We start from the raw sequence: 25,873 nt of genomic DNA, 5'->3' as shown, positions 1-25,873 counted from the left end.
TGTACATACATCTGGCATAATTATATTCTCACTTCTGTCGGTCGGAAATTTTAATTCCAAAGTGAATGTGCTGTATAAAATGAAGCTATTTTTTAAATCCTTTCAATTTGAAATAATACATTTGCCTTAAATAGCTGTACAAATTTATACCCCCACCAGGATTGAAAAAAACTATAGCTTCCTGCTTTTTACCGTCACCAAAAACAAATTAATATGTTCTTAGTGAATATTCCATTTTACATCTTTGCCCATTTTTCTACTGAAGTACCTGTTTACTTTTTTGTCATTAACATGTTCACGCGATATTTTAAGAATACTAGTCCTTCTCCATCTGTCCTGTGTATTGCAAATAGTTTTTCTACTTTACTGTCTTTTATTTAGTTTACAGCATTTGCTACCATACAGATAGTTTACATTTTATTTTTATATTCACCTTCAGAAAGGCCTTTTTTCAGCCTAAGAGCTTAAATATAACTTTCATTTTCTAGTCCTTTGTTGTGGTTCGGTTTTAGGTTCTTTTCTCAATTTTTTTTATATTGCATTTTTTCTATTTGGAATGCTATGCTTATATTTTTCTCCTATTTGTCTACTGAGTGACAGTGTTTTCTGTCATAGATACAAGTATTGTTATTTTCCCTTCTTTTTATTTATTTTGAGAGTGAAAGAAAGCGCAGGCAGGGGAGAGGCAGAGAGAGAGAGGGGAGAGTGACAATCCCAAGCAGGCTCCACACTGCCAGTGCAGAGCCCGACACGGGGCTCGAACTCCCAAACCAGGAGATCATGACCTGAGCTGAAATCAGGAATCAGACGCTTAACTGAATGAGCCACCCAGGCATCCCTGTTATTTTCCCTTCTTAATTTGAAGTACAAATTAAAACTTAAAATAATAACTTAATTGGAAGTCCCTCCTTGCCACTACCTTTTATCTTAATGGCCTGGGGTGCACATTTCATTGTGGCGTGTAACACTGGAGTGTGGTCCCACAGCCCTTCCTGGCAGAGTGCACACTCATGCCTGTGCCTGTGAGATTCATGTGATCAGCTGAGGTCACATCCTGACTTTATTTCTGGCCGAATTATGGAGAAAAGAATCCCGGGGACCCACCAGTCACACAGACCCATGCTGCTTCTGTTGGTTCAAGGGCTATTCAAGCAAGCAGAGGCAGCCAGAAACCCATCCATAGCATTTCACTTCTGGTAGCAATGACCCTACATTGGCCCATGTACTTCTGCAAACTTTCCTTCCAGTTGCAATCCTTTTCCATTACGACACATTTTGAGTCTTGAATGCCGTGTCATGTGTGAGATTTTCTTGAGACAAATATTTCATTAAGAGTTGAGAGACTGTGTGAGGATATGTGGTCACTTTCGCTTAAGCTGGGATCTGTCCATCCCCACCCGCCATGTTGCCAATGGAATTACTCTGGGTACAGCTGCCTGGCATGTCAGCAATCACCCTACATATTCCAGAAGGTAATGGATTAATATCGGTATTTTTAAAACAAAGACCTAAAGACATTAAGTGATATGCCCCAATTACACAATTAATGAAGAAAGGGAAAATCCTGAAATTAATAGCCAATTTTATTATCTAAAAGAAAGGAACACATTTCATAATCTACTGCTTAGGAGGCTCTATAATGATAAAAGGAAATCATGTTAGATGCTGTTTCTCAAAACACAGTACAAATAGCTCCTACATCAGAATAACTTTGATTATTCAAAGTAATGGTGAAAAGATTTTCTTTTTTTTTTTTTTTAATTTTTTTTTTTAACGTTTATTTATTTTTGAGACAGAGAGAGACAGAGCATGAACGGGGGAGGGGCAGAGAGAGAGGGAGACACAGAATCTGAAACAGGCTCCAGGCTCTGAGCTGTCAGCACAGAGCCCGACGCGGGGCTCGAACTCGCACACCGCGAGATCGTGACCTGAGCCGAAGTCGGCCGCCCAACCGACTGAGCCACCCAGGTGCCCCGGTGAAAAGATTTTCAATTAAATAGTATTTTGATTTTTCAAAGCAAATATTTCAATTTTGTACATCAGAAATTAGAAAGGAGAAACCTGTAACCTGCTAGAATGTGGACTGTTGACCTCCATCTGAGACAGGCGGGGCAGTTCCTGCATTGAACAGCTCTCCGGCTGACCCCTGTGCACGCCCCACTTGAAGAACCAATGTCCGAAGTGTTTACTTCCATATTTAGACCTCCATATTTATGAAAGCATAAACTAAACTTCTGATGTTGTAGTTCACTTTGTATACAAAGTTAAATAATGCCCCATTTTCCCCAAATTTCAAAGTATGATTTAGAAAACTGTTGTTTTTCATAGCTATGGTAAATACCTGAATATAATTGTTTTCAGTTTATTTATTTATTTTGTGAGAGAGAGAGATTGTGTGTGCGAGAGAGAGGGGGGCGGAGAGAGAATCCCAAGCAGGCTCCACATCACCAGCACAGATCCCAGTGCAGGGCTCAAACCCACAAACTGTGAGATTATGACCTGAGCCCAAATAGGACACTTAACCAGCTGAGCCACTCAGATGCCCCAGTAACTACCTGAATATAACTTGGAAAGTTCAACTTAATTGGATACACTAATGTAGACAATCACGTATAAGCAGAATTCACCTTCTCTGGATTGTTTCATGTCTTTTTCGTAGCAAAATAAATCTTCAGTGTCAACATTTTTGGGAATACTTGGAGGTTCTACCAAAATACATGCCTAAATGTGATACTTTTGTTGAAATCCCTTTCTTCATGGGATTATTTATTCTAAAGTAACTTCTGTAAAATTAGATTCCTAATTCCAAGCATCCTGCTTAATTATATTATATTGATGCTGGTAATTAAAAGTGAAGCAAAGGATTACAGCGGACTACGGTTTATATGTGCTGAAGGCTAATACGAGCTTGAATAAATTTTCCAACTTAAAGTTTGCCAATTAGGTAAAACTGTATATCGAACAGGCTACTTTAGAAATTGTTTTTAAAATTATGTCTCACAAAATTTTTGTCTTAAGACCCAAATATATATTTTCCAAATTTGGTTGTGGTACTTAATTTCATTTTTAATTGTGGTATTGATTCAAATTAAAATATGAATATAATTTTACCAAGAAAAGTTAAAACTCAGGGATAATTGATAATATATTTTTTAAATTTTTTAAATTTATTTTGAGAGAGTGAGGAGGGGGGAGGGGAAGTGGGGAGAGAGAGAATCCAAAGCAGCCTCTGTGCTGTCAGCGCAGAGCCCAACATGAGGTTGGATCCCACGAACCATGAGATCGTGACCTGAGCTGAAACCAAGAGTCAGACACTTAACTGACTGAGCCACCCAGGCGCCCTGATTTTTTTAAATTTTTTTTAATGTTTATTGATTTTTGAGAGAGAGAGAGTGTGTGAGCAGGGGCAGGTCAGTAACAGAGACAGAGGGAGAGACAGAACTCGAAGTGGGCTCCAGGCTCTGAGCTGTCAGCACAGAGCCCGACGTGGGGCTCAAACTCACCATTAGTGAGATCATGACCTGAGCTGAAGTTGGACGCTTAACTGACTGAGCCACCCAGGTGCCCCCATAAGTTTGTGATTTTAATGTAATATGTCAATTGTTTTCCTTTGTGGTTTTGTGCTTTTTGGGTGTGTCTTGTTTAGTAAATCTTTTTCTACTCCAAAGACTATATATTCTTATTAGTTTTCTTGGAAAGCTTTATTGTTCTACTTTACATATTTAGATTTCCAGTCTCTCTGGTATTGGTGCTTTTTTCCTGGTATTCTATAAGATTGGGGTGAAGATTTCTTTGTATTTTTCTCTAAGGGTATTCAGTTGACCCACAACTAGTTATTTAAAGGTCTGTTCTTTGCTCACCATACAGCATTATCACCTTCATCATAAATCAGTTAACAGCCCATGAAGGGGTTTATTCTGGATTCATTGTGTTCCATTAGTGGGTTTTTGTATCTTTATATCAGTACTACACTGTCTTAATTATTGTAGCTTTATAAGAAGTAATGATAGCTGATAGTGTAAACTTTCAGCTTTGTCACCTTCAAGACTGCCTTGACTATTCTTGGCCATTGACACATCCATCTAAATTTTAGGTTAACTTGTTAATTACACTGTATTAAATCTGTAGATTAATTTTGAGGCACTTTACATCTTCACAGTATTAAATCTTAATATCCATTAACACGTGTCTCTACTCTTTTGTTTAGGATTTTTACACTTAGTTTAGGAGAGAGATTGCCCTATAATTCCCTCTCAAAGTCTTCTCCAGGTTTGTTTTTTTTTTAATTTTTTTTAAGTTTATTTTTGAGACAGAGAGAGACAGAGCATGAGCAGGGGAGGGTCAGAGAGAGAGGGAGACACAGAATCTGAAACGGGCTCCAGGCTCTGAGCTGTCAGCACAGAGCCCGACGCGGGGCTCGAACTCACGGACCGCGAGATCGTGACCTGAGCCGAAGTCGGCCGCTTAACCGACTGAGCCACCCAGGCGCCCCAGGCACCCTGATTTTTAATAAGGATCTGGCATACGTAACACTAAACCTACAGGTTTTTTGTGTGCATTATTTCCAAATCCCCTAATCTGAGAAATGACCGATCTTGCGTGTTTCTTTGATAGGCATATGCCGGCAAAGAGCTGGAGGAGCGACTGCGGTCCGTGTCCAGTGTCGATGAACTCATGACCGTACTCTACCCAGAATATTGGAAAATGTACAAGTGTCAGTTAAGGAAAGGCGGCTGGCAACATAATAAAGAACAGCCCAACATCAATGCAAGAACAGAAGACACTGTAAAATTTGCTGCAGCACATTATAATGCGGAGATCTTGAAAAGTAAGCATGGGAAGAAAAATATTTGATAAGCTTCAGTCAGCCCAGTGAAAGCTGCTAGTCTGTTTTCTTTCTTTTTAATTTCAGTGTTTGTACCACTAAAGCCCTTTAGGGCTGAAAGCAGACAACAGAAATAAAGGTTTTCAAAATATAGCGTTTTATGACTTCACTGTGAGTGGTTAAGAGGATTTCTCGAAATATAAAGAATAGAAATGTGGATGCATATCAACACTTTTTTTTTTCAATTGAGGTGATATCCCAATGCAAAATTTTCAAAAGGTGAAGATATATTTTACACACTCTGCAAGCATTTAAGCATTCTATGTCTTACAAAATAATTGCACAGAAATTCTTTGATTTGGATTCAGAAATGCTGAATTTCTAAATCACCCCAAATCATCTTTCCAATGACTTCTTCTTGCCTTGTTTCTTGATAGCTGGACTCTGAGAAAGCTACTAAAAGATCTAGCAGAAAGAGTCACAAAAAATTACGATGCCGGGTAAAGTGGCATGGTATAAATTGGTGGGCTACTTTTAAAAAAATAAGTCCCTTCGGTTGTTAGATATGAATCGCTCTCAAGGTTTGAGATTGCAATTTATTCCCAAAACAAACACACACAGCATGGCTTCACGGTTGAGTAACCAATAGCTTCCACGCTTTTTTTCTAAAAATTTTACTTGAGGGCAAATAGGGGAAAAATAAGCTAAAACATGTAAGAAGTACGTCACCTATAATGCAGCAGTTAAAAGGTCAGCAGTGCTATGGCCAACCCACTAACCCACTGTAAACAGAATTCCAAGAGAAAGTATCAAAGGAACAGAAAAATTAGACTTTCCCGAAAGCACTTAGTTCAGGATCCAGGCCCCACTTGATGGAAAATACCCCTGCGTTTCAAGCAGCCACGGCCATGACATTACCCAAAGCTGCCAAGCAGCCTGCCTGAAAACCATCTCTGAACGCAGTCCAAACCCATAGCCATTTTCTCATTTATATCTCAGTTTAAAAAGAAAAATTAAGTCACGTTCATATTTGCTCGGAGACCACAAAAATAGTCCGTGCTATAGCCGAAGAACGTGACTTCCTCTCCGCGGGTCCTGCAAATGATTAAATTTTCATCTTCTTAAGCAAAGAAAACCGAGCACAAGTGCTGTAGAAAATCGGTGTCGTTTCAAGAAAGCATAATCCTAATTTTAGCTTGTTACACGGCTGGAGAGATCCGTGTGTCAAGGAAAATATCCGTAGGCGCCCCGTGAAATATCGTATCATATTCCAGGTCACGGGGCAGCTTAGGATCCCGTCGACTCCTTTTATATTTTTGTAACGTTACATCTCGCGCTTAAATCTGGAACTCTGAAATGGAAAGCCGCTGGCGACTGCCAGAGGCTTCTGGCCCTCGCTGGCTTCGTTGTGACTCACGGCCTTCCCTGTGACCCGGCAGGTATTGACAGCGAGTGGAGGAAGACTCAGTGCCTGCCGCGTGAGGTGTGTATAGATGTGGGGAAGGAGTTCGGAGCGGCAACAAACACCTTCTTTAAACCCCCGTGTGTGTCCGCCTACAGATGTGGAGGCTGCTGCAACAGTGAGGGCCAGCAGTGCATGAACACCAGCACCAGCTACCTCAGCAAGACGGTAGGTGGGTGGGTGCCGGGGCTCTGCCCTCCAGAGCCGCCGACGTTCTCGCTGGGAATGAAGTTCATTTCTCAGGGCCCCGCGGTTTGGATGGTACAATCTCACAGAGAAAGTAACTGATGCTTGAGGAACCCTGTTCGTGGTAGCGGTATCCGAGAATAAACACACGTACGAGTGCGTGTCTGAGAGAGGGAGACCCAGCTACTTTCCTTTGGCAATAAAACGACTGTCAGGTGCGTAAGTCTTCCGATGACAGAGACACAGCACGAATTACACGTTCAAGATACATGCTGAAATGCGGGTGGGTGTTCTGTGCAACAGGCGTAATACTGAGACGAGCCAGCACCCTGAGCTGAATTGTGTTCGTCTAGGAAGCAAAGGAAGTGGTCTGCCGCTCGGTCTCATGGATTCTGAGTTACCTGTGAGGTCCCATCACACGAGACGGGAGGCTTCGAACAAACAGCCCAGAAACGTATCTTAAGGTTGGGTGCTGGGATCTTGGGAGCGGATGCGCTCACCTGCACCGCGGGTCGGCCGTGGAGGAGGCGGCTGGCCGTCAGAGGGCACGTCTGGGCGCTGGTGGTGGCCACGGGGTGTTGTCTGAAGGGGTGTGAGCCACTGGCCTCTGCACAGAGATGTCTGGAGAAGCCCGGGGCCTGGGCCGGGCCGAGGCAGACTCCCCGAACGACAAAACCGTGTTTGCCTAAAAGGCTTTTCTGATCCATTTTGGGAGGTGGAATAACACAGGCAGCCTGGCTACATCCAGAACTGTACTTTGACTTGTTTTTTTCAGTTTTATTTATTTATTTTTGAGAGGGAGACAGAGAGAGTGAGTGGGGGAGGGGCAGAGAGAGAGGGAGAGAGAGAGAATCCCCGCAGGCTCTGCTCTGTTGAGCGCGGAGCCCGACGCGGGGCTCGAACTCACACACCGTGATATCATGACCTGAGCCGAAACTAAGAGTCGGGCTCTTAACCGACTGAGCCACCCAGGCACCCCAAGAACTGTACTCTGACTTTTAAAGTGAAAAATAACTTCAAAAACGGGATGCTCGGTGTGATTTGTACAGTGTGGAATGATAACAGGGTCACGCTTTTAGTCAGATAATGTCTCTACTTGGAACCCGTGTAAGAGAGGCTTCTTCTCGTATAGACCTTGCTGCTCAGAAGTTTGGATCGCACTAATAAAATCTCTTATTTTGATAGAACTAAGTGGAAATGAAAGTTAAATTGCCTTTTTGAAAAAAAAAAAAAAAAACAATCGTATTTCTTTTTATTGCTCATACACCTGCTGAAGGAACCAGCTGTTTCAGATACTAAGACTTTCAGGAGGAAACAAAAATTATCAAACTGTATTTTCTATTCAGTTTACCTCTGCCTAAACTCTAAAGACTAAAAACAAAAATGAAAAGGTGATGCATTGGGGCCTGGCGTCCTCCCTGTTATCATAATTAAGCACAGCCAGAAGGACTTCATTTATTCTTGATGAAGCAGCATACTCCTAAATATAGTCACGCATTTAGAAACTTAATCAGTAGAATGTTTGTTTGTGGGCCTAACATAGCATAACATTCCAGTGCTTGATAAAATTCTGATATTTGAATGGAACAACACATCATCGTGTGTTTGAGCACAGCACCTCTTTTTCACTCATCCCCCTCCTTCATCAAACAGTGATTAGAAATTTGGTAGCTGAGAACCGTACATTTACCGTATACTGTTCGGAATAAAATGCTACTGATTTCACAGGTTTTACTGGATAATAGGGCTTTAAGCTCATCATAACCCTGAAGTATAACAGGATTTTAGAAATCCTTTTAGAGGTGTTGGCACTAAACATCTTTTTTCAACAATATCGAACTACTTATTCCAGTGGGATAGTCTCTAAGACATAACACTCATTTTTAAAGAGATGTTAAAATTAAAAATGTTGCTGGCTTTCATATTTTAGCTGAAGCCCATAAAAGGATTTTTGGCCTTCTGTGTTGTCACAGTTAGAGAAAATACACGAGGGTGATTTGGGAAATTACCTTTTTGGAATGCCTTTAATAGAATATATTTGTAAATATTTCTATTAAGCAATATGATATCTACCCTAGATTATATTATTATTGTGGGGTTTGACTTAAGGCAAATAGCAATTTGGTTGACCTTCAAAAAGTCCAGATAAACCAGTTGCATTTTCCAAAGACCGAAGGGCTAGATCTGGTTTAAAAATGGGATGGCATGGAAGAGGCTCAAAAAATAGATTTTGAAGATTTCATGGAATAAAATGTTACCTACTAAGAGCTCATTATTTGTCATTTCAAAAGCGCCTTATTGGATTTGGTTGTTGGGTGAAACTTTATCATCAAAGTGCTCGTGTTGTAAAGGTGAAAAGTTGAGTCATAACTGTTTTAGCATTGGGATGTTGTTTCGTTGGTTCATTTCTTGAAATTCCTGTCTTTTTAGAGTTAATTTATTTTCTCAGTGAAAATCAGTTGCCAGTTGACAATAATGCTGTTTTTCATTATTAATTCCTTCCACAAATTCTTCTATGATGCCTTGTTAAGCTGACAGAAAAAAAAATAGTTTGAAATGAATTTTCTCTGGGGCACCTGGGTGGCTCAGTCGGGTAACCGTCTGACTCTTGATCTCGCCTCAGGTCATGGTTTCCCATTTCGTGGGACCAAGCCCTGCGTCGGTCTCTGGGCTGACAGTGCGGAGCCTGCTTGGGATTCTCTCTCTCTCTGCCCTCTGCCTCTCTCTGCCCTTCCCCTGCTCACATGCATTCCCCCCGCCACTGAAAATAAATAAACTTAAATGAAGTTTCTGTAAAAAAAAAAAAAAAAGTCTCAGACTTTATGGTATATTATTTATTAAATATTTTCATATTTAAATTACATATTTCAAAATATATCTTTTTTAGATACAGATGCTCAGATGTTCTATGTAATAGTTCCTCAGATAAGCTCTTAGTTCCCTAGTACCACGCTCAGCCCAAACAACACCCTGGTCTTGTGGTTTTCCCTCTGGACGCATGTCTTCATCTCTAGTCAGGAGCACAGGGGTCGTCCTTGACCTCTCCCTTCTCTTGTCACACATCCAGCCTGTCACCAGTCCGATGTTAATTTTATCCCGTAAGTATCTTGAATCCCCATGTCTACCACCATCACTCTAGTCCAACATACTTTTCATGCTTTTTCCAGCTAATGAAAAACCAGCCTCTCTGTTCTCCTGCTTCCATTTCCCCTTGATTCTCTCAACTGCCCCCAAACGCGATATTTTTTAAAACACAAGTCTAAGGGTGTTTCCAGCATAAAGACCCTTCGGTGATTTCCCACTGCTCTTAGAATACAACCAAACTCTTTATCACAGCCTTGAATGTCTGCTTGGCTCTACAACATGGTCTGCCAGAAGTGTCCCTTGTCCTTACTTTTTGTGCTTCTAAATGCTCTAGGCTTCCTTGAGTTCCTTCCACCGTGCCCCCTCTGGCCCAGGATCTTTGCTCATACCCTGGCCTTCTGGTCTCCTCCTTGCTGGGGTACCAGTTCTTCCAGTCTCCATCACATGACTCAACAAGTCCCTGGGGGAGATTTATCTGACCTCCTTGATCGGATCCTGTTTCTTTTAAATTCTTTATAGTTTCCCATACTTTTCTTTCATTGCACTTAACTGCAGCTTAGAAATCCATTTGTAACAATATAGCCATTATTATTTGATTAATGTCTGTCTCCTCCTTAAAGCCAAAAGCAGGTCTGTGTTGTTCATGGGTTACCTGAGTATCTACCACAGAATTAGCATACCACCCCTTTTGGAACCACATAAAAACTGGACCCTCTCACCAGAAAAAATGAAAATATGGACATACCCACAGTATTTACCCCAGAGTTCCAAGGATATGGCTTCCTTACCCTACTCCTTATCTATTGAACCAGATTTTAAAACTTGAAGGTTAATAATAATAAAATAGTCGGGGCGCCTGGGTGGCTCAGTCGGTTAAGTGTCCGACTTCAGCTCAGATCATGATCTGGCAGTTTGTGAGTTCGAGCTCTACATGGGGCTGACAGTTCAAAGACTGAAGCCTGCTTCAGAGTCTGTGTCTCCCTCTCTCTCTGCCCCCCCCCCCACTCACGTTCTTGTCTCTCCCTCCTTCAAAAATAAACATTAAAAAAAAATAGTTGATTAACTCACCTGTGTAATTTTATTTATTTTTGAGAGAGAGAGAGAGAGAGAGCATGTGCTCTCAAGAGTGGGGAAGGGGCAGGGAGAGAGAGAGAGAGAGAGAGAGAGAGAGAGAGAGAGAGAATCCCAAGGAGGCTCTATGCTTTTAGTGCCGAGCCTAACATAAGGTTCAGTCCCACAAACTGAGAGATCATGACCTGAGCTGAAATCAAGAGACAGAGGCTCAACCAACTGAGGTACACAGGTGCCCCAACTCACTTGTGTAACTTTTAAATAAATGGATCCTATTGCCTAACAAAAGTATATGCTGTCAATTTTAGAACAGTATTTTTAAATGTCTGTTTGTTTTTTTTTTTGTTTTTTTTTTTAAATTTTTTTTTCAACGTTTTTTATTTATTTTTGGGACAGAGAGAGACAGAGCATGAACGGGGGAGGGGCAGAGAGAGAGGGAGACACAGAATCAGAAACAGGCTCCAGGCTCCGAGCCATCAGCCCAGAGCCTGACGCGGGGCTCGAACTCACAGACCGCGAGATCGTGACCTGGCTGAAGTCGGACGCTTAACCGACTGCGCCACCCAGGCGCCCCAAATGTCTGTTTTTTAACAGATAGAAAATTCTCCTACTTTCTTTTCCCATTCATAGATGGCGAGAGCAAAAGTCACCATTCTAGGGGTGCCTTGGTGGCTCAGTCGGTTAAGTATCCAACTTTGGCTCAGGTCATGATCTCCTGGTTCCTGAGTTCGAGCCCTGCATCAGCTCTGCACTAACAGTGTGGAGCCTTACTTAGGATTCTCTCTCTCTCCCACTATCTCTCTCTTCCCGTCCCTCTCCCTCCCTCCCTCTCTCACGCTCTCAAAATAAATAAACAAACTTAAAAATCACCATTGTATTCCTCTTACTGCTGTCTTACTAAATACATGCTTACTTTACATAATATGTGCCAAATAGATCTCAGGAGTGCCTTGAGTAAAATCTAAACTTGGAAAACATAACATCACTGTTAGTAAACAAAATCAATAAATGTAGTCTTCAGTTGATCATTGGTGGTTTTTCTGTGACCAGTGCATATTTTTTTCCTGCAGTGGCAGGATTAGGTCCCATGTTGACCTCATTGGTGCCAGAGTGAAAGCATTTATTCAAGGATGAATATGTATGCACAACAGCACACATGCTTCTCTGTCAAGTTGGAAGCCTCACATGGGTGCAGGCTTCAGAACGTTATAAGGCTTCCAGGCTAAGAAGAACATTTAGTGCTAAGTTTAAGGTATGTGTAGGTGAACTAGAATTTGGTCCAGTATATTTTTCTACAGGAAAACTACATCTACTTTAGATCATATGGAATCAGTTCTCAGCGTGTTTCATCCTCTTGCACCTCTAGCCTTCACAGAATTTAGGTTTACTTGTATAACAGATTTTTGATGTTCAAATCATTTCACCTGCCTCCTCCAGTCATCTGCTCCTATGAAAAATCAAGAATTTACCTATAACATTTTCGAGATCTGGTTCCTTGCTGTTGGTTTTGTGTTGTTTTCTCAAGTTTTTTTGGATCCTTTTTGATAGGCTTGATATGTGCAGTAATCATAATTCTTATAAGTTCTGATCTACAGAGCAGTAGTGTTTTTAAACGTTGTATGCATCACTGTAACAGCAGGCTAGATCTCATCTCTGCACTTCCGTTTGCTGAAGAGTTGCAGAGTTTGAATTAAAAATTTGAAATGCGTTGAAAACAAGGTACTTAGCCCTCAAAGTTCTGCCCCAGGACACGTTCTTTTCTGACTCCACAGTCTTTCCTTGGGTTTCCTCATCCACACTATTTTGCTCTTCATGGGGATGACTCCAAAATCCTTATCTCCAGCCCAGACTTCTCTCGCGGTTCCCATACTCAACCCTGTGACTCCGCTTCCTCTTTGACAATCATGGAAAGTGTGTGCCCCACTGGAGTTTACGACCTGTTCCCGCACAGCCACCCCACCTACACAAATAGACAAGCAATAGGCCCTTTCCTCTTCCAGTATTCTCTTAGTAAATAACACCCCTCATCTTGTGGGTTAATCCAAGTTATTCTTCCTTTCACTACAAGCCCAATCAATTCCTGTTAAATCTGTCTTCCAGACATGGCTAGAATCCATCTGGTGTCTTCATCCTGCTGATCCCACTCTGATCTAGGCCACATACATCAATCACCTGGGCCAGCCAGCCTAGTAACTGGTCCCATGTCTCCACTCTTACTTCCCTCTAGTCCATTGGCTACATTATAGCAGTAAGTTTTCTCTTTGCTAAATGGTAAATCAGTTATTGCCCACGTTAGCATCGTTCTTGTTGGTCGATGCAAATGTTCTAAGTCATTAAGTATTTTGAGCAGCACTCTCCTTTAGGTGTCTTCTTTAGGTTAAATCCATCAACACGGTTCGCTAGGCCCTCCGTGATCTGGCTGCCACCTAAATCTGTAGCCTCAGTGGTCACTGCTTTTTCCCCCAAATATTGCTTTCCACAAGAACCCAAATGCTTTCACTCCTTCAATTATGTCAGTATCTCTTAGCCTCGAAGTCACTACAATACTGTCCTTTGTGTTTGAACATCTCCTTATATACCACCTTGACCTCCCCATTCATCTAGCTAATTTCTACCCATCTTTAGCTAATTTTTACCCACTTTATCTTAAGTGATAAGAATGTCACTTCCAAGGCATTGTGTTGTCTGCTCCATAGCATCCTTTATTGCCCATATAACATCGTTATCTATTCTGTCAGGCTGTTTTAGTCCCTGAGCCCTAAACTCCATGAAAGCAAAGATTGTGTTTGGTTATTACACTGGAGCACAGCACAGTCATTGGCACATAGGAAACGCTAAGCACTCAATTGAATGAATACAGGAAAAAGAACAGATTTGAGGCCAAGGGTAGAGCTGGGAATATGCCGATTTTGAAAACTCTGAGTGATATTTATGTGGAGATAGGAAGAAGATTGGGCAGGTAACTCTAGAATTCTATAACAGTGATGGGATCCCTAGCTATAGCTATAAGAGGAAACATCATATTGATAAATGTTGTCTGAAGCCATGGTGTACTTGTTACTATGGAGAGAATTCATATAAAAGCCAGTGCCAAGGGAAAGCCAACATTCAGTCATATAGTACCACCCGTTTCTCTTCCTAATTTTATAATATCATCCCTTCTCCCACCCAAAGAATCCACTCAGATAGTTTTTAATAGCAAAAACAATTATTTTCATTTAAATTCAGTTAAGTGTAGTGAAGTACCCACTATGGGTGCTTCATACCCTGTTGTATAATGGGTATACAGTCATGTATGGACCGTGCACTAACGGAGCTTACAATTTAGGGAAAATCAGCATTTATCAAGCAAATAAAAGGAGCCTAAGTGTTGTAAAGAAGAAATAAATGCAAGGGTTTATGGAAATGCATATCAAGGAGGACAAGGCGTGAAACTCCTGAAGGCAATGTTTTCATGCATGGTTTAACATTTTCACTAATATTGCAGCTTATAGAGGCTTATACCTAATACCTTTCCTAAGTGTATTTTTTATTATATTTTCAGTGTACTATAAATGGGAGCATGTGATGATCTCTTTCAAACATAAAAGGAAGTTTCTAACTGCTGTTTTTTCTGACGGGGATGAAAAAAAAAAAGTTGTCATTTTGTCAAAGGAGTTCCAGACACAACTTTTAACAACAAAAATCACCAACTAGAATCATATAAATTTTAAAGACAATGTACCTTAGGTGATATAAAACCCAACGTTTTTTATAGAAACTTCCTTAGAATTCTTTTTAATAGGGCTCAACGAAGAGCAGGTTTCTAGAATGTGCGAGAAACCAGCCATTTGAAAAGTGAAACCACATGCCCTAAGCATTCCAGCATGAACTGATAGGTCACAACCGCTTTCAAAGTCCTCCCTGCTATCTGCTTCAGAGAAGTAAACGGGGTGGGTGTCTTTCTGACCTCCTTCATAAACATGCGCCTTCAGTCTATTTTCTTACGCAAAGTTGTATATTTAAAGGGATATGACCAAAAACCAGAAAGTGAATTTTGCAGGAGATAAATTATTTGATGACTCAAATAAAAGCAGAAGAAGGTCATCTCCTTTGGAGCCAAACACTTGGATTAAAAAGTTATCTAAGTGTTAGTATTTACCTTACATGGTTTTTCCAAAGATAGGAATGAAGAAGAAAAACTACAGAGCCCATGGGGCTTCTCTGGAAATCCTGGGGTTAGAGCTCAAGAGACTATACCCTCTTTGCCGTGTTTTTTAGTGCCAGCAGAAGGAGCCCGCTCACTCTGGAAGCTGGGCCTCCTCTGGTCCATGCTGATGGACACGGACAGCAATATTTAAAATTCTGTGTTGCCATCCAAAAAAAAAAAAACTATTACATTTTTAATTATTCCATAAAGAAATAATATAAGCATATATATTGGCAAAAACATTCCAGATTGTATCTGAGTTCAACTGCATGCTTCATAAAATGTTCTTTTACAGAAAAATTTATTTAAACCCGAGTAAAAATGTGCAACTATGGAATCAAACTGCGAGGTATTATTTTGTACTGCAGCAGTTCGGAAGATTCCACTCGTATGTATTCAACAAGTGGAATGTGATTTGTTTGGAATCTTTAGCTAATTAATATTTGGCAAGCGCAGTTGTTGGAAATCAGGTTTTGTCCAGATGTGGGGAAAAGCTCTCTACCATACCAGTTATCAGAAGTGAAAGAAGAACGTTTGCCTGAAGGAAAAAAATAACGCATCTGTTAAAAATACCTCTTTTCCAACTCCAGGCACTGTGATCCTGTGTACAAAACTGATTCAGTGTTTCTAAAACTCCTCAGTTGGGGTTTTTAACTATAGCATTGTTTATGCATTTTATGTATAACATTATATAAAATTAATTCCATCCCAAATGGCAATCTGTTCTTCCCAGACCCAATTTAAGTTCTATATCCCCTTGACAGTGGTCCTGTGGTTGGTCTGCTCACTTGATAAGCTGACAGTGAACCCTCAATGTTTAACTTTTCCCATTTTTAGGATTTACTTAAGTGCTGTGTGGTTTCCCTATATCATCTTACGGTCATTAACTATACTCTCCAGAAGCTCCAGATTGCCTCTATACTTAATTAATGGACTCAAGATTGGAATATTTAAATTAAATATGGCAACGAGACATGCTATGAAAAGAAACTGGTTATATTTTGGGGGTATAAAGATGTCGTAAAGGGCAGCATTTTTTTGTTTCATATTTGTACCCACACAGACATTCCCTTAAAATGTAATACTAAACTGTAGTCCAGGATCTCGTCAGTAAGGAAGTTCTACACCTTTTTCTTGAATAGCCTGCAAGATAAGTAGAAATAGGAATTGTTGTTTTACAACTGTTGCTAGGCTGGTATAAACAGCCTATTGTTTCAAAATGTGGCTTTATTTGAAGTCCATTCTTGTTGGTGAGAATTGACTATTAAATACTCTTATTAAAGAATTCCAGTAGATAACAACTGGGAACCATTCAGTTGGAAATGCTTGGCGTTTCCTCTTTTTTATTGCAGCTTTACAGAATACACAAATATTTTTTTTCCCAATGTCCAGGCTTATTTAAATGCCATCTTTATATAAACCCTTTTGATCTCTAAAACCAGCAACTCCTCAAACAGACATATGCAGATAGTATGGGTCCATTATGAATTATATTACTCCTTAAATCCTAACTTAGCTACAAGCTATTATCATGTACTGTTCAAGAACAATTCACTTTATAGCATAAAACTATTTTAGGAAAATCACCACGTTCAAAATATCCAAGTATAAATGTCATCATCCTCAATTAGGATTGACTGAGTATACATATATACATGGAATTGTTAGCTAATGCTGAACATAATACATAAATTTTGCACTCTGTGAGCTTAAATATAAAGTAGAGAATACCGTTGTGCACACATTAAGGCACAAAACAGTCTGACAATGGTATGAGGATAGTTTTATTGAAATATAAAGAATTTATATGTTGTTGCAACAGTGATGTGCCGGAGAGACCTTGACTCTTTTGAGAGAAAATTATACTGTGTTGGTTCAGATCTTTATATAATGGCAAGCACAGATTTCAAGAGAGTTAAACTGCAGGTTCTTGCTCACGAACGGCATTTGTGATAAACGATTTGATAGTTTAAAAATTCTAACATGGTATCATTATATGTGTATATGTGTGTGTCTGTATGAGAGAGACGGAGGGGGCAGGGGAGAGAGAGTTGCATGGGGCAAGAGCCACTGATTGATGAGAAGCTGTCATGGCACTTGGTACTCGGCATCTTGTTGGTTCTCAATAAGGAGTTACTGAAAACTAAACAAGGTAAAATGTCAAATCGTTGGGATTCATCTACCAAAGATTCAGATCAATTTTGAGGGAGAACCACTGTTCAGAGAACACCGCTATGACATCACCACCAGTATTATCCCTATTTTATGGATAACAAAATGGAGGCAAAGGGAAATGGGATAATTCTTCCAAGTCATGGAAATAGTAAATTGCGGATGCAGGACTCAAATGTCTGTGTTTCTAAGACTTGGTTCTTGGTTACTATTCTAACGCTGGTAAAGGAGAGAGGTTGCTGGTTATTTGGAAATTACATTTAATGATTGGGGGGGGCTGTGAGTTTATAAAGTGATTCAAATTACTCATTTTTCGTTGTTGTTCAAACAAGTTTACCGTTTCTAAAGCACATACTATCTGATTAGGGAAAAGGGCCTGTGGACACTCTTCATAATGTGGGGATTAAATATAGCTATATAAAATTTACAAACGGATCTGGAAGGAAGGAAACGGAATTTATCATACTTCTTAAACAGGTGGTGGAAACCTTATAATCATTTTAAATGAGAAAAGTCAGTCAATCCACACACGTAAGACCAGTGCAGGAAGAAACTGGAAAATGAAAGAGGCCTCTTCAATACATGACAAGAGCCACAATAGGTACCATCGTGCCTGAATGCACACACATACGGCACGCTCCCCTATATTTGGGAAGTTGATAGATGAATAAAACTTATTTATCAAGAACCTTCTACTTTTAATATTGGTCAGGCATCTTTCTCTGGACCCTTAAATTTTGTCCACACTGACACACTCAAGTAGAGAATTAAAAAAAACTATCTGAAAAACTCAGGTAAAAATTTGGAGTCGGAAGATGTGTTTCAAGAGAAGGGACTTTTTATTTTTTTACTTTATTTTTTCAGCCTATTTATTCCTTTCACCCAAATTAACTGAATTCCGCTGCCCAGTTGCCTGCCTAGACTCAAATAAGAGAAATGAAACATAAGTAATTAAAATTTGGGGGTTTTATTGATTTCACAAGTAAATTTTTCTCTCACGTTCTACTGTACTTTTAATACTTATGAATGTAGTTGTAATACTTAGCAGGAAAAAAGAGTTCTCTAAACAGCGATTTTCTTTTACTGCCTGTTTACCTGTCCCTTTGTGCCTTTAGTCAGTGAGTTCACAGACCCCAATCTCTTCCACCCCTTGAAAGTGTACAGCCAGGCTTTTTTTTTCCAGGAAGATGCTTTCTTAATGCAGAAGAGTGTTCCCCTCCCACTAGAACATTCTTCAAAGCCCCAGTTCCTAAGTGTACACTTGGGACTCCAGGGTGGGTCCTGAGTGTGGACGTCATCCCCCAGCAGTGGCTGAAGGGGACAGATCTCTCTTGGCCCTTGGGAAACCTTGCCAGGGTGGCCTCTGGGAGGTAGCAGCCCGTGAGGGCGGGGAACATCAGGCAAGCTTGCACAGCAGCGGGGTCTCAAACCGCACCTCCCCCGTCCCTCTCAGGCCCCCGGGCTGCCGCCTGTCACTGGAGACAGTGCCAGATCCCCAAGTGATTCCATGCGTTCCATAAGCAAACACCGCTACCCTGGCCTGAGCCCACTGAGTGCTTTCCCTCTGATCCCGAGAGGTCTGTCTTCACCCCCTGCCCCGCCCTGCTCCCCGTCCCACAGCCCGGCCCCCCACAGGGCCCAGAGCTGCTCTGCTACCCCGTTTCCCTCGACCTGTCCTAAAGCTTCATTCCCCCAAGACATCGGGCCCTGTGACCACACACGCCTTTCTGAAGCTCTCCTGTCTTCCTTTGGCTTCTCTTGGTCTACCAGTAAGCCCTCCTGGCTCTGCGTCTTCATTCTTTCTTCTTCCCAGACATAGTTACTATTTGCCTTTTCCACCCCTTCATGATGCACCTGTTCCCCAGGCTTCTGTCAGACATTTTCGCCTTCATTCAGAGTGATCTCACCAAGTAATCTCATCGGGGTCCAAGATGTCAAGAAGGGCTTTCATATCGATGGCTTTGAAGTGTCTGTCCTAGGCTCTAGACACAAATCCAACTGCCTGGTAGACCCAAGTTCTCAGGATTTTGTCAGCCAGCCTGTGAATCCTACCATTTCTACCATTACACAAGGTTTACATGATTTTTAAATTTTATACATATAAAAATTGAATAAGTAGTTTATGAAACATACATTTCTTCTGTTCCACTGGTTCTATGCTAGGGTCCAGAGATGCGATAAGAAGCAGAAAAACTGTAGTGTATATAGACACTGCAGAAGTCTGTCTCTTAAAATAGTTTTACCTAGTGCAAAGGATTTCTACCAGGGTGACCTTTCACCTAGTAAAAGGTGTCTTCCAATCTGCCTAAACGAATGTCCTTTTACAGAAGTGACTGGTCAAAGCCATAATACTGGGATATGTTGAGGTCAAATGTTGAGATTTATCTGTGTATCATGGGCAGTATTCTGGAGGAGATCTAGAATCTTGAGAATATGTGCAAAATATAAAAAATATAGCAATCAGTATGCATATCACACTCACTGACATTAACGTATGTCATTTTTATAACCATCCCATGGACAGTGGGTCAGATGTTTCCTCAACTTGACTGATTTTTAAAGAAATATACAGCTTAGGTAAGTTAAATGACTTTTCCAAGTTTACACAACTTACAAGTGGGGTTGGTAATAAAACTGCCCTGTTGGGGTGTGGCCTTGTGCCCCTTCCTCCTAAGGCACCTGTGCTAACAAAGTAGCTGAATTTTTCAATGACTATACAATAAATGTATTTCAAATGTAGAAAATGTGCATTTTATAATTTAGGTATCTCTGTGTTTCATCCTTCAAATTGCATGTCCATAAATCTCCCTGTAGGACTAAATGGGCAACTAATTCAATTCCAATGATCTTCAAGTGTTGGCTTGGAAGGGCAGTGAGGGGCCGGATCACAAGGCTCTGGAGTTTGTCATCGTTTTTAGCTGCTCAGATTGCCAGAAAGACAGTAACACCAAAGCCATTCAGCTATCGTCCTATTACTACAGACGGATCTTATCAAGCACATAATGGCCAGGACTTCACTTTTACCATGATTATTGAGAAGTTAGATTTTTAAAAATTATTTTAAATGTTTATTTAGTTTTGAGAGAGAGAGACAGAGCACGAGAGGGGAGAGGAAGAGACAGAGAGGGAGACACAGATTCTGAAGCAGGCTCCAGGCTCAGAGCTGTCAGCACAGAGCTCAACGTGGGGCTCGAACTTGGGAACAGTGAGATCATGACCTGAGCCGAAGTCAGATGCTTAACCAACTGAGCCACCCGGGAGCCCCTGATCAATTAGAATTTAAGAAACTTAAGAATTTAAATCCACTCAGTTTTACTTAACCATTAATTTATTTGTAAATTCAACTTAAAACATTGACTTTGGCGAAGGAAGAGATGAATTGAAGTTCCCATAAACAAGGCATTCAGAATGAGACTTTAAATTTTCAGACTCTAACCCACAACCACGTATCATGTCCTACCTTATTTTAAGCTTATTATTTTCATAATGCCTGTGACAAAAGAGCAGAAACAAAGCTTTATCTACTAAGTGATGAATGTGTTTATTTTCTTTTAAACCTAATAAATTCATAAGATTATCTTGGACAATTGTAAAACTACTTTGAGGTGGAAATTTAGTTTGGAATGAAAATCGATTTCACATCTATGTATTTTATGTCTCTGTATTCAGTTTACCTGGAATAAGACTTAACCAAAGATCTCTAGGTTGTGTGGCCAACAGCTGTTTACTCTCATAGAAACAAAGATATTTATATCTGTGCCACTTTTTCATAACCCCTGGAATAATCAAGGACTCCGAAAAAATGCTTTTTCCCCCGAACACCCTGGTCCCTTGCATCTCTGCTCCATAATCATTAGCCGGTTATCAAAATTCTAATATGCTTTACAGTAGTGACATGAGAGAAGCATATGGACTATTTATTATTCTGATAAAGGATACTTACTGATCTGAAGCAAAATAGTTTTTACGTCGTAATCATGAAACAACTTTTGCGTCCTGCATATATCACGAAGCACTACCTATCATAAAGAATTTATCTCACTTTTTTTGGACTCCGACATTTACCATAAAAATGCTTTCTAGCATCTATATAATTTTTTCTTCTTTTTGTCCCTTCTTTGTAGTTGTTTGAAATTACAGTGCCTCTCTCTCAAGGCCCCAAACCAGTAACAATCAGTTTTGCCAATCACACTTCCTGCCGATGCATGTCTAAACTGGACGTTTACAGACAAGTTCATTCAATTATTAGACGTTCCCTGCCAGCAACACCACCACAGTGAGTATGAATTAAATCTATTTTTCTGCATCCTCTACTAATATAAAATGATTTTCAAGTAAACACAGTTTATCAAAAGAACTTTTGTGAAACTTGCTATAATATACTTTGCATCAAATGCAAAAGACAAATTGGATAGTGCACCACGAAAATAAAATCAAACTCAAACCAGGAAGCCCTTCGTAGAGACCATCTAGTTAACAGTATAAAGCAAGTATTTCTATGAAGTGACACGCATCCCCCCAATATTCCTCTTATAAGTAATTTAGCCTAATTGATCTAACATCCATGAAATCAAGTGTGCGAACTCATAAATGACGTTTTTACAGCTAAAAACATTTAAGCCTCAGTAAGATTTTTGGTCCCAAACAAAAAGTAAATAGGAAAAGATTATTTTACATCTATTAGCATTCACTTGTCTTTTTTCAATCTCAGTTGTTTTTCTCTATCTGTTCGTATTGTTTATTTCAGCCAGGATTGAATATTGAAATACTGATGAATTACCTGAAAGAATTTTCTCTTACTGTTATCCCAAATTAACATTCAAAGTACCATTTGTTACTCAAATTCCTTTCTCATCAAATTTTTTAGGCTCGTAAATGGCAGCATTTGCTGCATTAGATCACATAGAAGGGGCTGGAGAGGCATCAGGTGTGGACTCTATGAATAGTGTAGACTGAATCATTATGCATCATCATCAAAAATCTAGGAACTTTTCAGCTCGCTACCCCAAAATGAGGATTCGGCTCTTTGATCTTTAGGATATCCAATGCATGGGAATAAAATTTACTGAACTTCGACATCTATAACAAACTGTTCAATAAATTGATGGGCAAACATATATATTACCAAAAAAAGTGTAGCCTTGCATTTTAGGGGACGTGACAATAAATGTGAGATGCTGAGAGCATTTTTTCCCCATTCCTGCTTTACTTAGTACGGCAGATAGGAGGCCTGATCTTTCCAGGAACACTTAAACTAAGGATAGCATCATCTAGAGTGAAGTCTATCCTCCACGTGAGAACAAAAAGGTCTTACAGGCCTCTGTAAATAAACTGATGCCACCATACAGGAGGACGAGTACCCCCCAAAGCTGTCGTGTGTGCGAGTTCACCCACGCAGCTCAGAAAGTCGCACCCCTAGCCCCTGTGGCCACTTGTCCGTTCTCAGCACCTCGGCCATTATCCCCGTACTGGCTGTCCCCAACATTATGGTTTAAGACTGACTTAAAATATATCTACATCTCCTCTATTGCTGTTTGTATCAGATATAATAGGTACAAAACTCAAAGACTGATTCTGTTTATTTCTACATTATTCATAGCACTTTTCTCTCATATTCTTTGAGGCCTTGAAATCACACGGTTGTCATTTGCTTTTTTGTCCTGATTTTATCTGGGGGGATGGGGGAGACGGGAGATATTTGCTCCAACCTATATACATGTAGTTCCTTTCTATGACTGCCATCCTCGCTCACATCATCCTGCATGCAGACTTCATCAAATGCAGCGGTGTCGATACCCGTTTTCTCATGCCAGAACCTTTTCCAGCTCCTGTGTAATGTCACAAGTAAGCTTTAGAAGGCCTCACTTCCTTCATGTGACCAGAAACTGTCGGTGGCTCTCAGCTGCTCAAAGACCTGAGCACAGATTTCTCACCTCCTTGTCCTGTAATCAGCCTTCCTTTCTTGTTTCGCTTCTCATTTCTCACCAAGGCTGGGTTTCACCAAGTCTTATTCCCTGAACACCAAACTCATTTCCTGCTTTGTTTGTCCTTTCTATTCTGGCCCTGGCTTACAATAAATTCCCTTTTTTTCCTGCCTTCCCAAAGCCCTGTCCACTTCTCAGAGTTTGGGAAAGGTCTCGGTCCTACGTCTGTCTTGCCCAAACGCAAGCCTCCCTTGCTTCCTGAATGCCCATAGCAATTACTGCATTTGCCTTGTCCTCGCATGGGTTTGTAGGGCTCCATAAATACGGCATGTGAGCAACTGGATGGTGAGCATTTCAGGTAGGTTTGTACCCTCCACAGTCTCCAGCGAATAATGCTTGAAAATTACTGAGTCATTACTGTACTTTCAGCCCTTCACGTGCACTGTCTCCCTGAACCCTCCCAAAAAGCATCTCTGAAGCTGATAGTGGTAGTAGCTTCATTGTACAGATGAAGCAGGTCGTCACACTCCAGAGTTAGGAGCGAAACAATACACTCCACTGATCAGCCAGTGTTTGTTAATATCAAATCACTTCTGTATCTGCAATTTTGTAGCATTTGCATGTTTCGCTCGGATTTTCACCATTACTTATTCATACAACTTATTCATATAACTTAAATGCTGTTGAAGGCAAGAAGAGACAGAAAGAGCAAATCAAGCCTGTGCCTCACAGTGAGCCAGGTCTGAGCCCGAATTCAGGTTGGCCACCAACTCACTTTCTAAGGTTGGGTTATTTCATGTGTCTGAACTTCAGTTTGCTTATATGTGAAAGCACAAAGTAAAGAGGAATGAATGAAACACTGACTATGGTGCTTAGCACAGTGCCTGGCATCTAAGCGATAGTCAGTAAAAGGCAGACTTACCATTACCGTTAAGATCCATCTCTGATTCATCCATCTCCTCATGTTTTCTAGTGTTGTTGTTGTTGTGGTTTTTTTTTTTTTTACCACGGTCTACAATAAAAAAAAATGCATTTCACATTCCACGTCAGTACACACATGAATCTGTATGGGTGCAACATCTATGTTTATGTAATATGCATATAGCATATATAGTGTATATATTTAAATTAACTGTATAACCTTACATGTAGTTATATATAACTGTAAGAGTAAAACAGAACATTATTTTAAAACACTCTCATTTGTTACAGTAGCAGCCAACTCTTTTTTCATTATCACCCCCTAAGGATCCTTTTGCAGACCTTTTTTGTAATCACCTCCCTCATAAAGTTTTAATACCATAGACCTATTCATATAGCTTTAGGTATTATATGTATATTTGGGCTTTATACATAAAAAAAGGAAGTAGAAAGCTTTTTACAAGACAAGTGCTCTAATCCCTGAGCTATAGGGCCTCGCAATAGAAAGCTTTTTAATGCAATGTAGTACTAAAAATGACAAAAAAAATTTATAGTTAAAAGTTAAATTAAAAACATAAAAGCCATGAACATCAAACATAATTTTATTACACAGTATTTGCTGACAAACCTTTAAGGTAAGTTATTTACTAATATAGTGATAATATATCATATTACATACAGAAAATACTGATTGATATAAATATATAATGATACGAATGTATGTTTAAAGAAAACATTCCAATAATTATCGTTCCAGGAAAAGAAGGATAATTTTTTAAATAATTTATGTAACATTTTTTAGAGAACTTAACTTCCACATCACGTGAGAAAACAACTTGTAACTTCTATAACTGCTGGATGCTTACTTAGTGTCACCACCTTTTTCTTCTCAGCATTTGACACACTAATGGCTTGAATAACTTCTGGAGAATTAAATAATAAAATAAAAACTACTTTTACTTAATTCCCTAAGCTCACGTCACACACAAAACACCAGGGATCAACCATTGGCAGTAGTCCCAAGGCAGCCAACATGCCCACACAGGCAGCTGCTGCTCTGTGACCTTGAGATTGAGCACTCAATTCAGAGAAAGTCCTTCAGTGACAGCCCTCCATTCACTATAATCTCATAGCCTTTATCTTGCAAAGACTCTGGATATCTTTGGTGCCAATCCTGCTCACGTGACAACCCATAAAACCCAATAGAAATTACTGGTTCAAACGCTTTTCTTGGGTTTTGGAGACACAAAAACCACTGCAACATTTAAGATTCCTCCTCTCCAATAACTAGTTTTTACCCCCTTGCCAAAGATACTGCCCCCATTGTGAATGCATGCCTTGCTACTACCCACGGGGTACACAGATACTTCTTTCTTTTCTGTTTCTCTCTTTTTTTTAATGTCGGTCTCCACTTATTGTGACTTGTGGCCTTCAATTTAATTAAAAACTGTCATGGCAACTTATATATGATGAGATAAAACCATGTGACAAAACCATTTGTTAAAAATAGCAGGAATTGCCACCACAATCGCCAAAATTAAAAAGAAATGACAAAAGCTAATAGTGGAGAGGGCATGGCGCTATGTTCATATGTCACTAATGGGAATGTTAAACGGCATAACCACTTTACAAAATATTTTGGCAGATTCTTATCAACTTAAATAATACACTTCTGATATCATCCATAAGTCATCTAAAAACATATTTGCACACAATAACTTGCACATGAATGTCCACAGAAGCTTCATTAGCCAATAACTAGAAACAACCCAAATACCCATCAAAGGTGAATGCATAAGCAAACCGTGGTATATCCATACAGTGGAACATTACTGAGCAATATAATACAAATGAACTGTTGACACACCCACCATGAATGGGTCTCAGAACATCAAGCTGAGTAAGACAAGCTAGACTAAAAACTACATGTTATATGATTCAATTTACATGAACCCTAAAGGAGACAAATAGAACCTAGACTGAGAGAAAGCATTTTGGGAGTTGCCTCAAGATATAGGTGGTGGGGATTGACTGGAAGG

The 25,873-nt window shown here is 40.1% G+C and overlaps 1 protein-coding gene across 1 annotated transcript in view; it reads left to right on the top strand.

The window, feature by feature from the left end:
- The window catches only part of VEGFC (vascular endothelial growth factor C), a 110,402-nt gene that overhangs the window by 69,186 nt on the left and 15,343 nt on the right, over window positions 1-25,873 (top strand). Inside the window, exons 2-4 of the mRNA XM_042934219.1 lie at window positions 4,615-4,828; window positions 6,265-6,455; window positions 21,114-21,265. Of these exons, the coding sequence (XP_042790153.1) occupies window positions 4,615-4,828; window positions 6,265-6,455; window positions 21,114-21,265 (557 nt within the window). The remainder of the gene's footprint in view (window positions 1-4,614; window positions 4,829-6,264; window positions 6,456-21,113; window positions 21,266-25,873) is intronic.

This window comes from Panthera leo, chromosome B1 (genome assembly GCF_018350215.1).
Source record: "Panthera leo isolate Ple1 chromosome B1, P.leo_Ple1_pat1.1, whole genome shotgun sequence".
Classification (NCBI taxonomy): domain Eukaryota; kingdom Metazoa; phylum Chordata; class Mammalia; order Carnivora; family Felidae; genus Panthera; species Panthera leo.
Note: the sequence above shows the minus strand (reverse complement) of the source record. Positions and strands in the feature narration are given on the sequence as shown.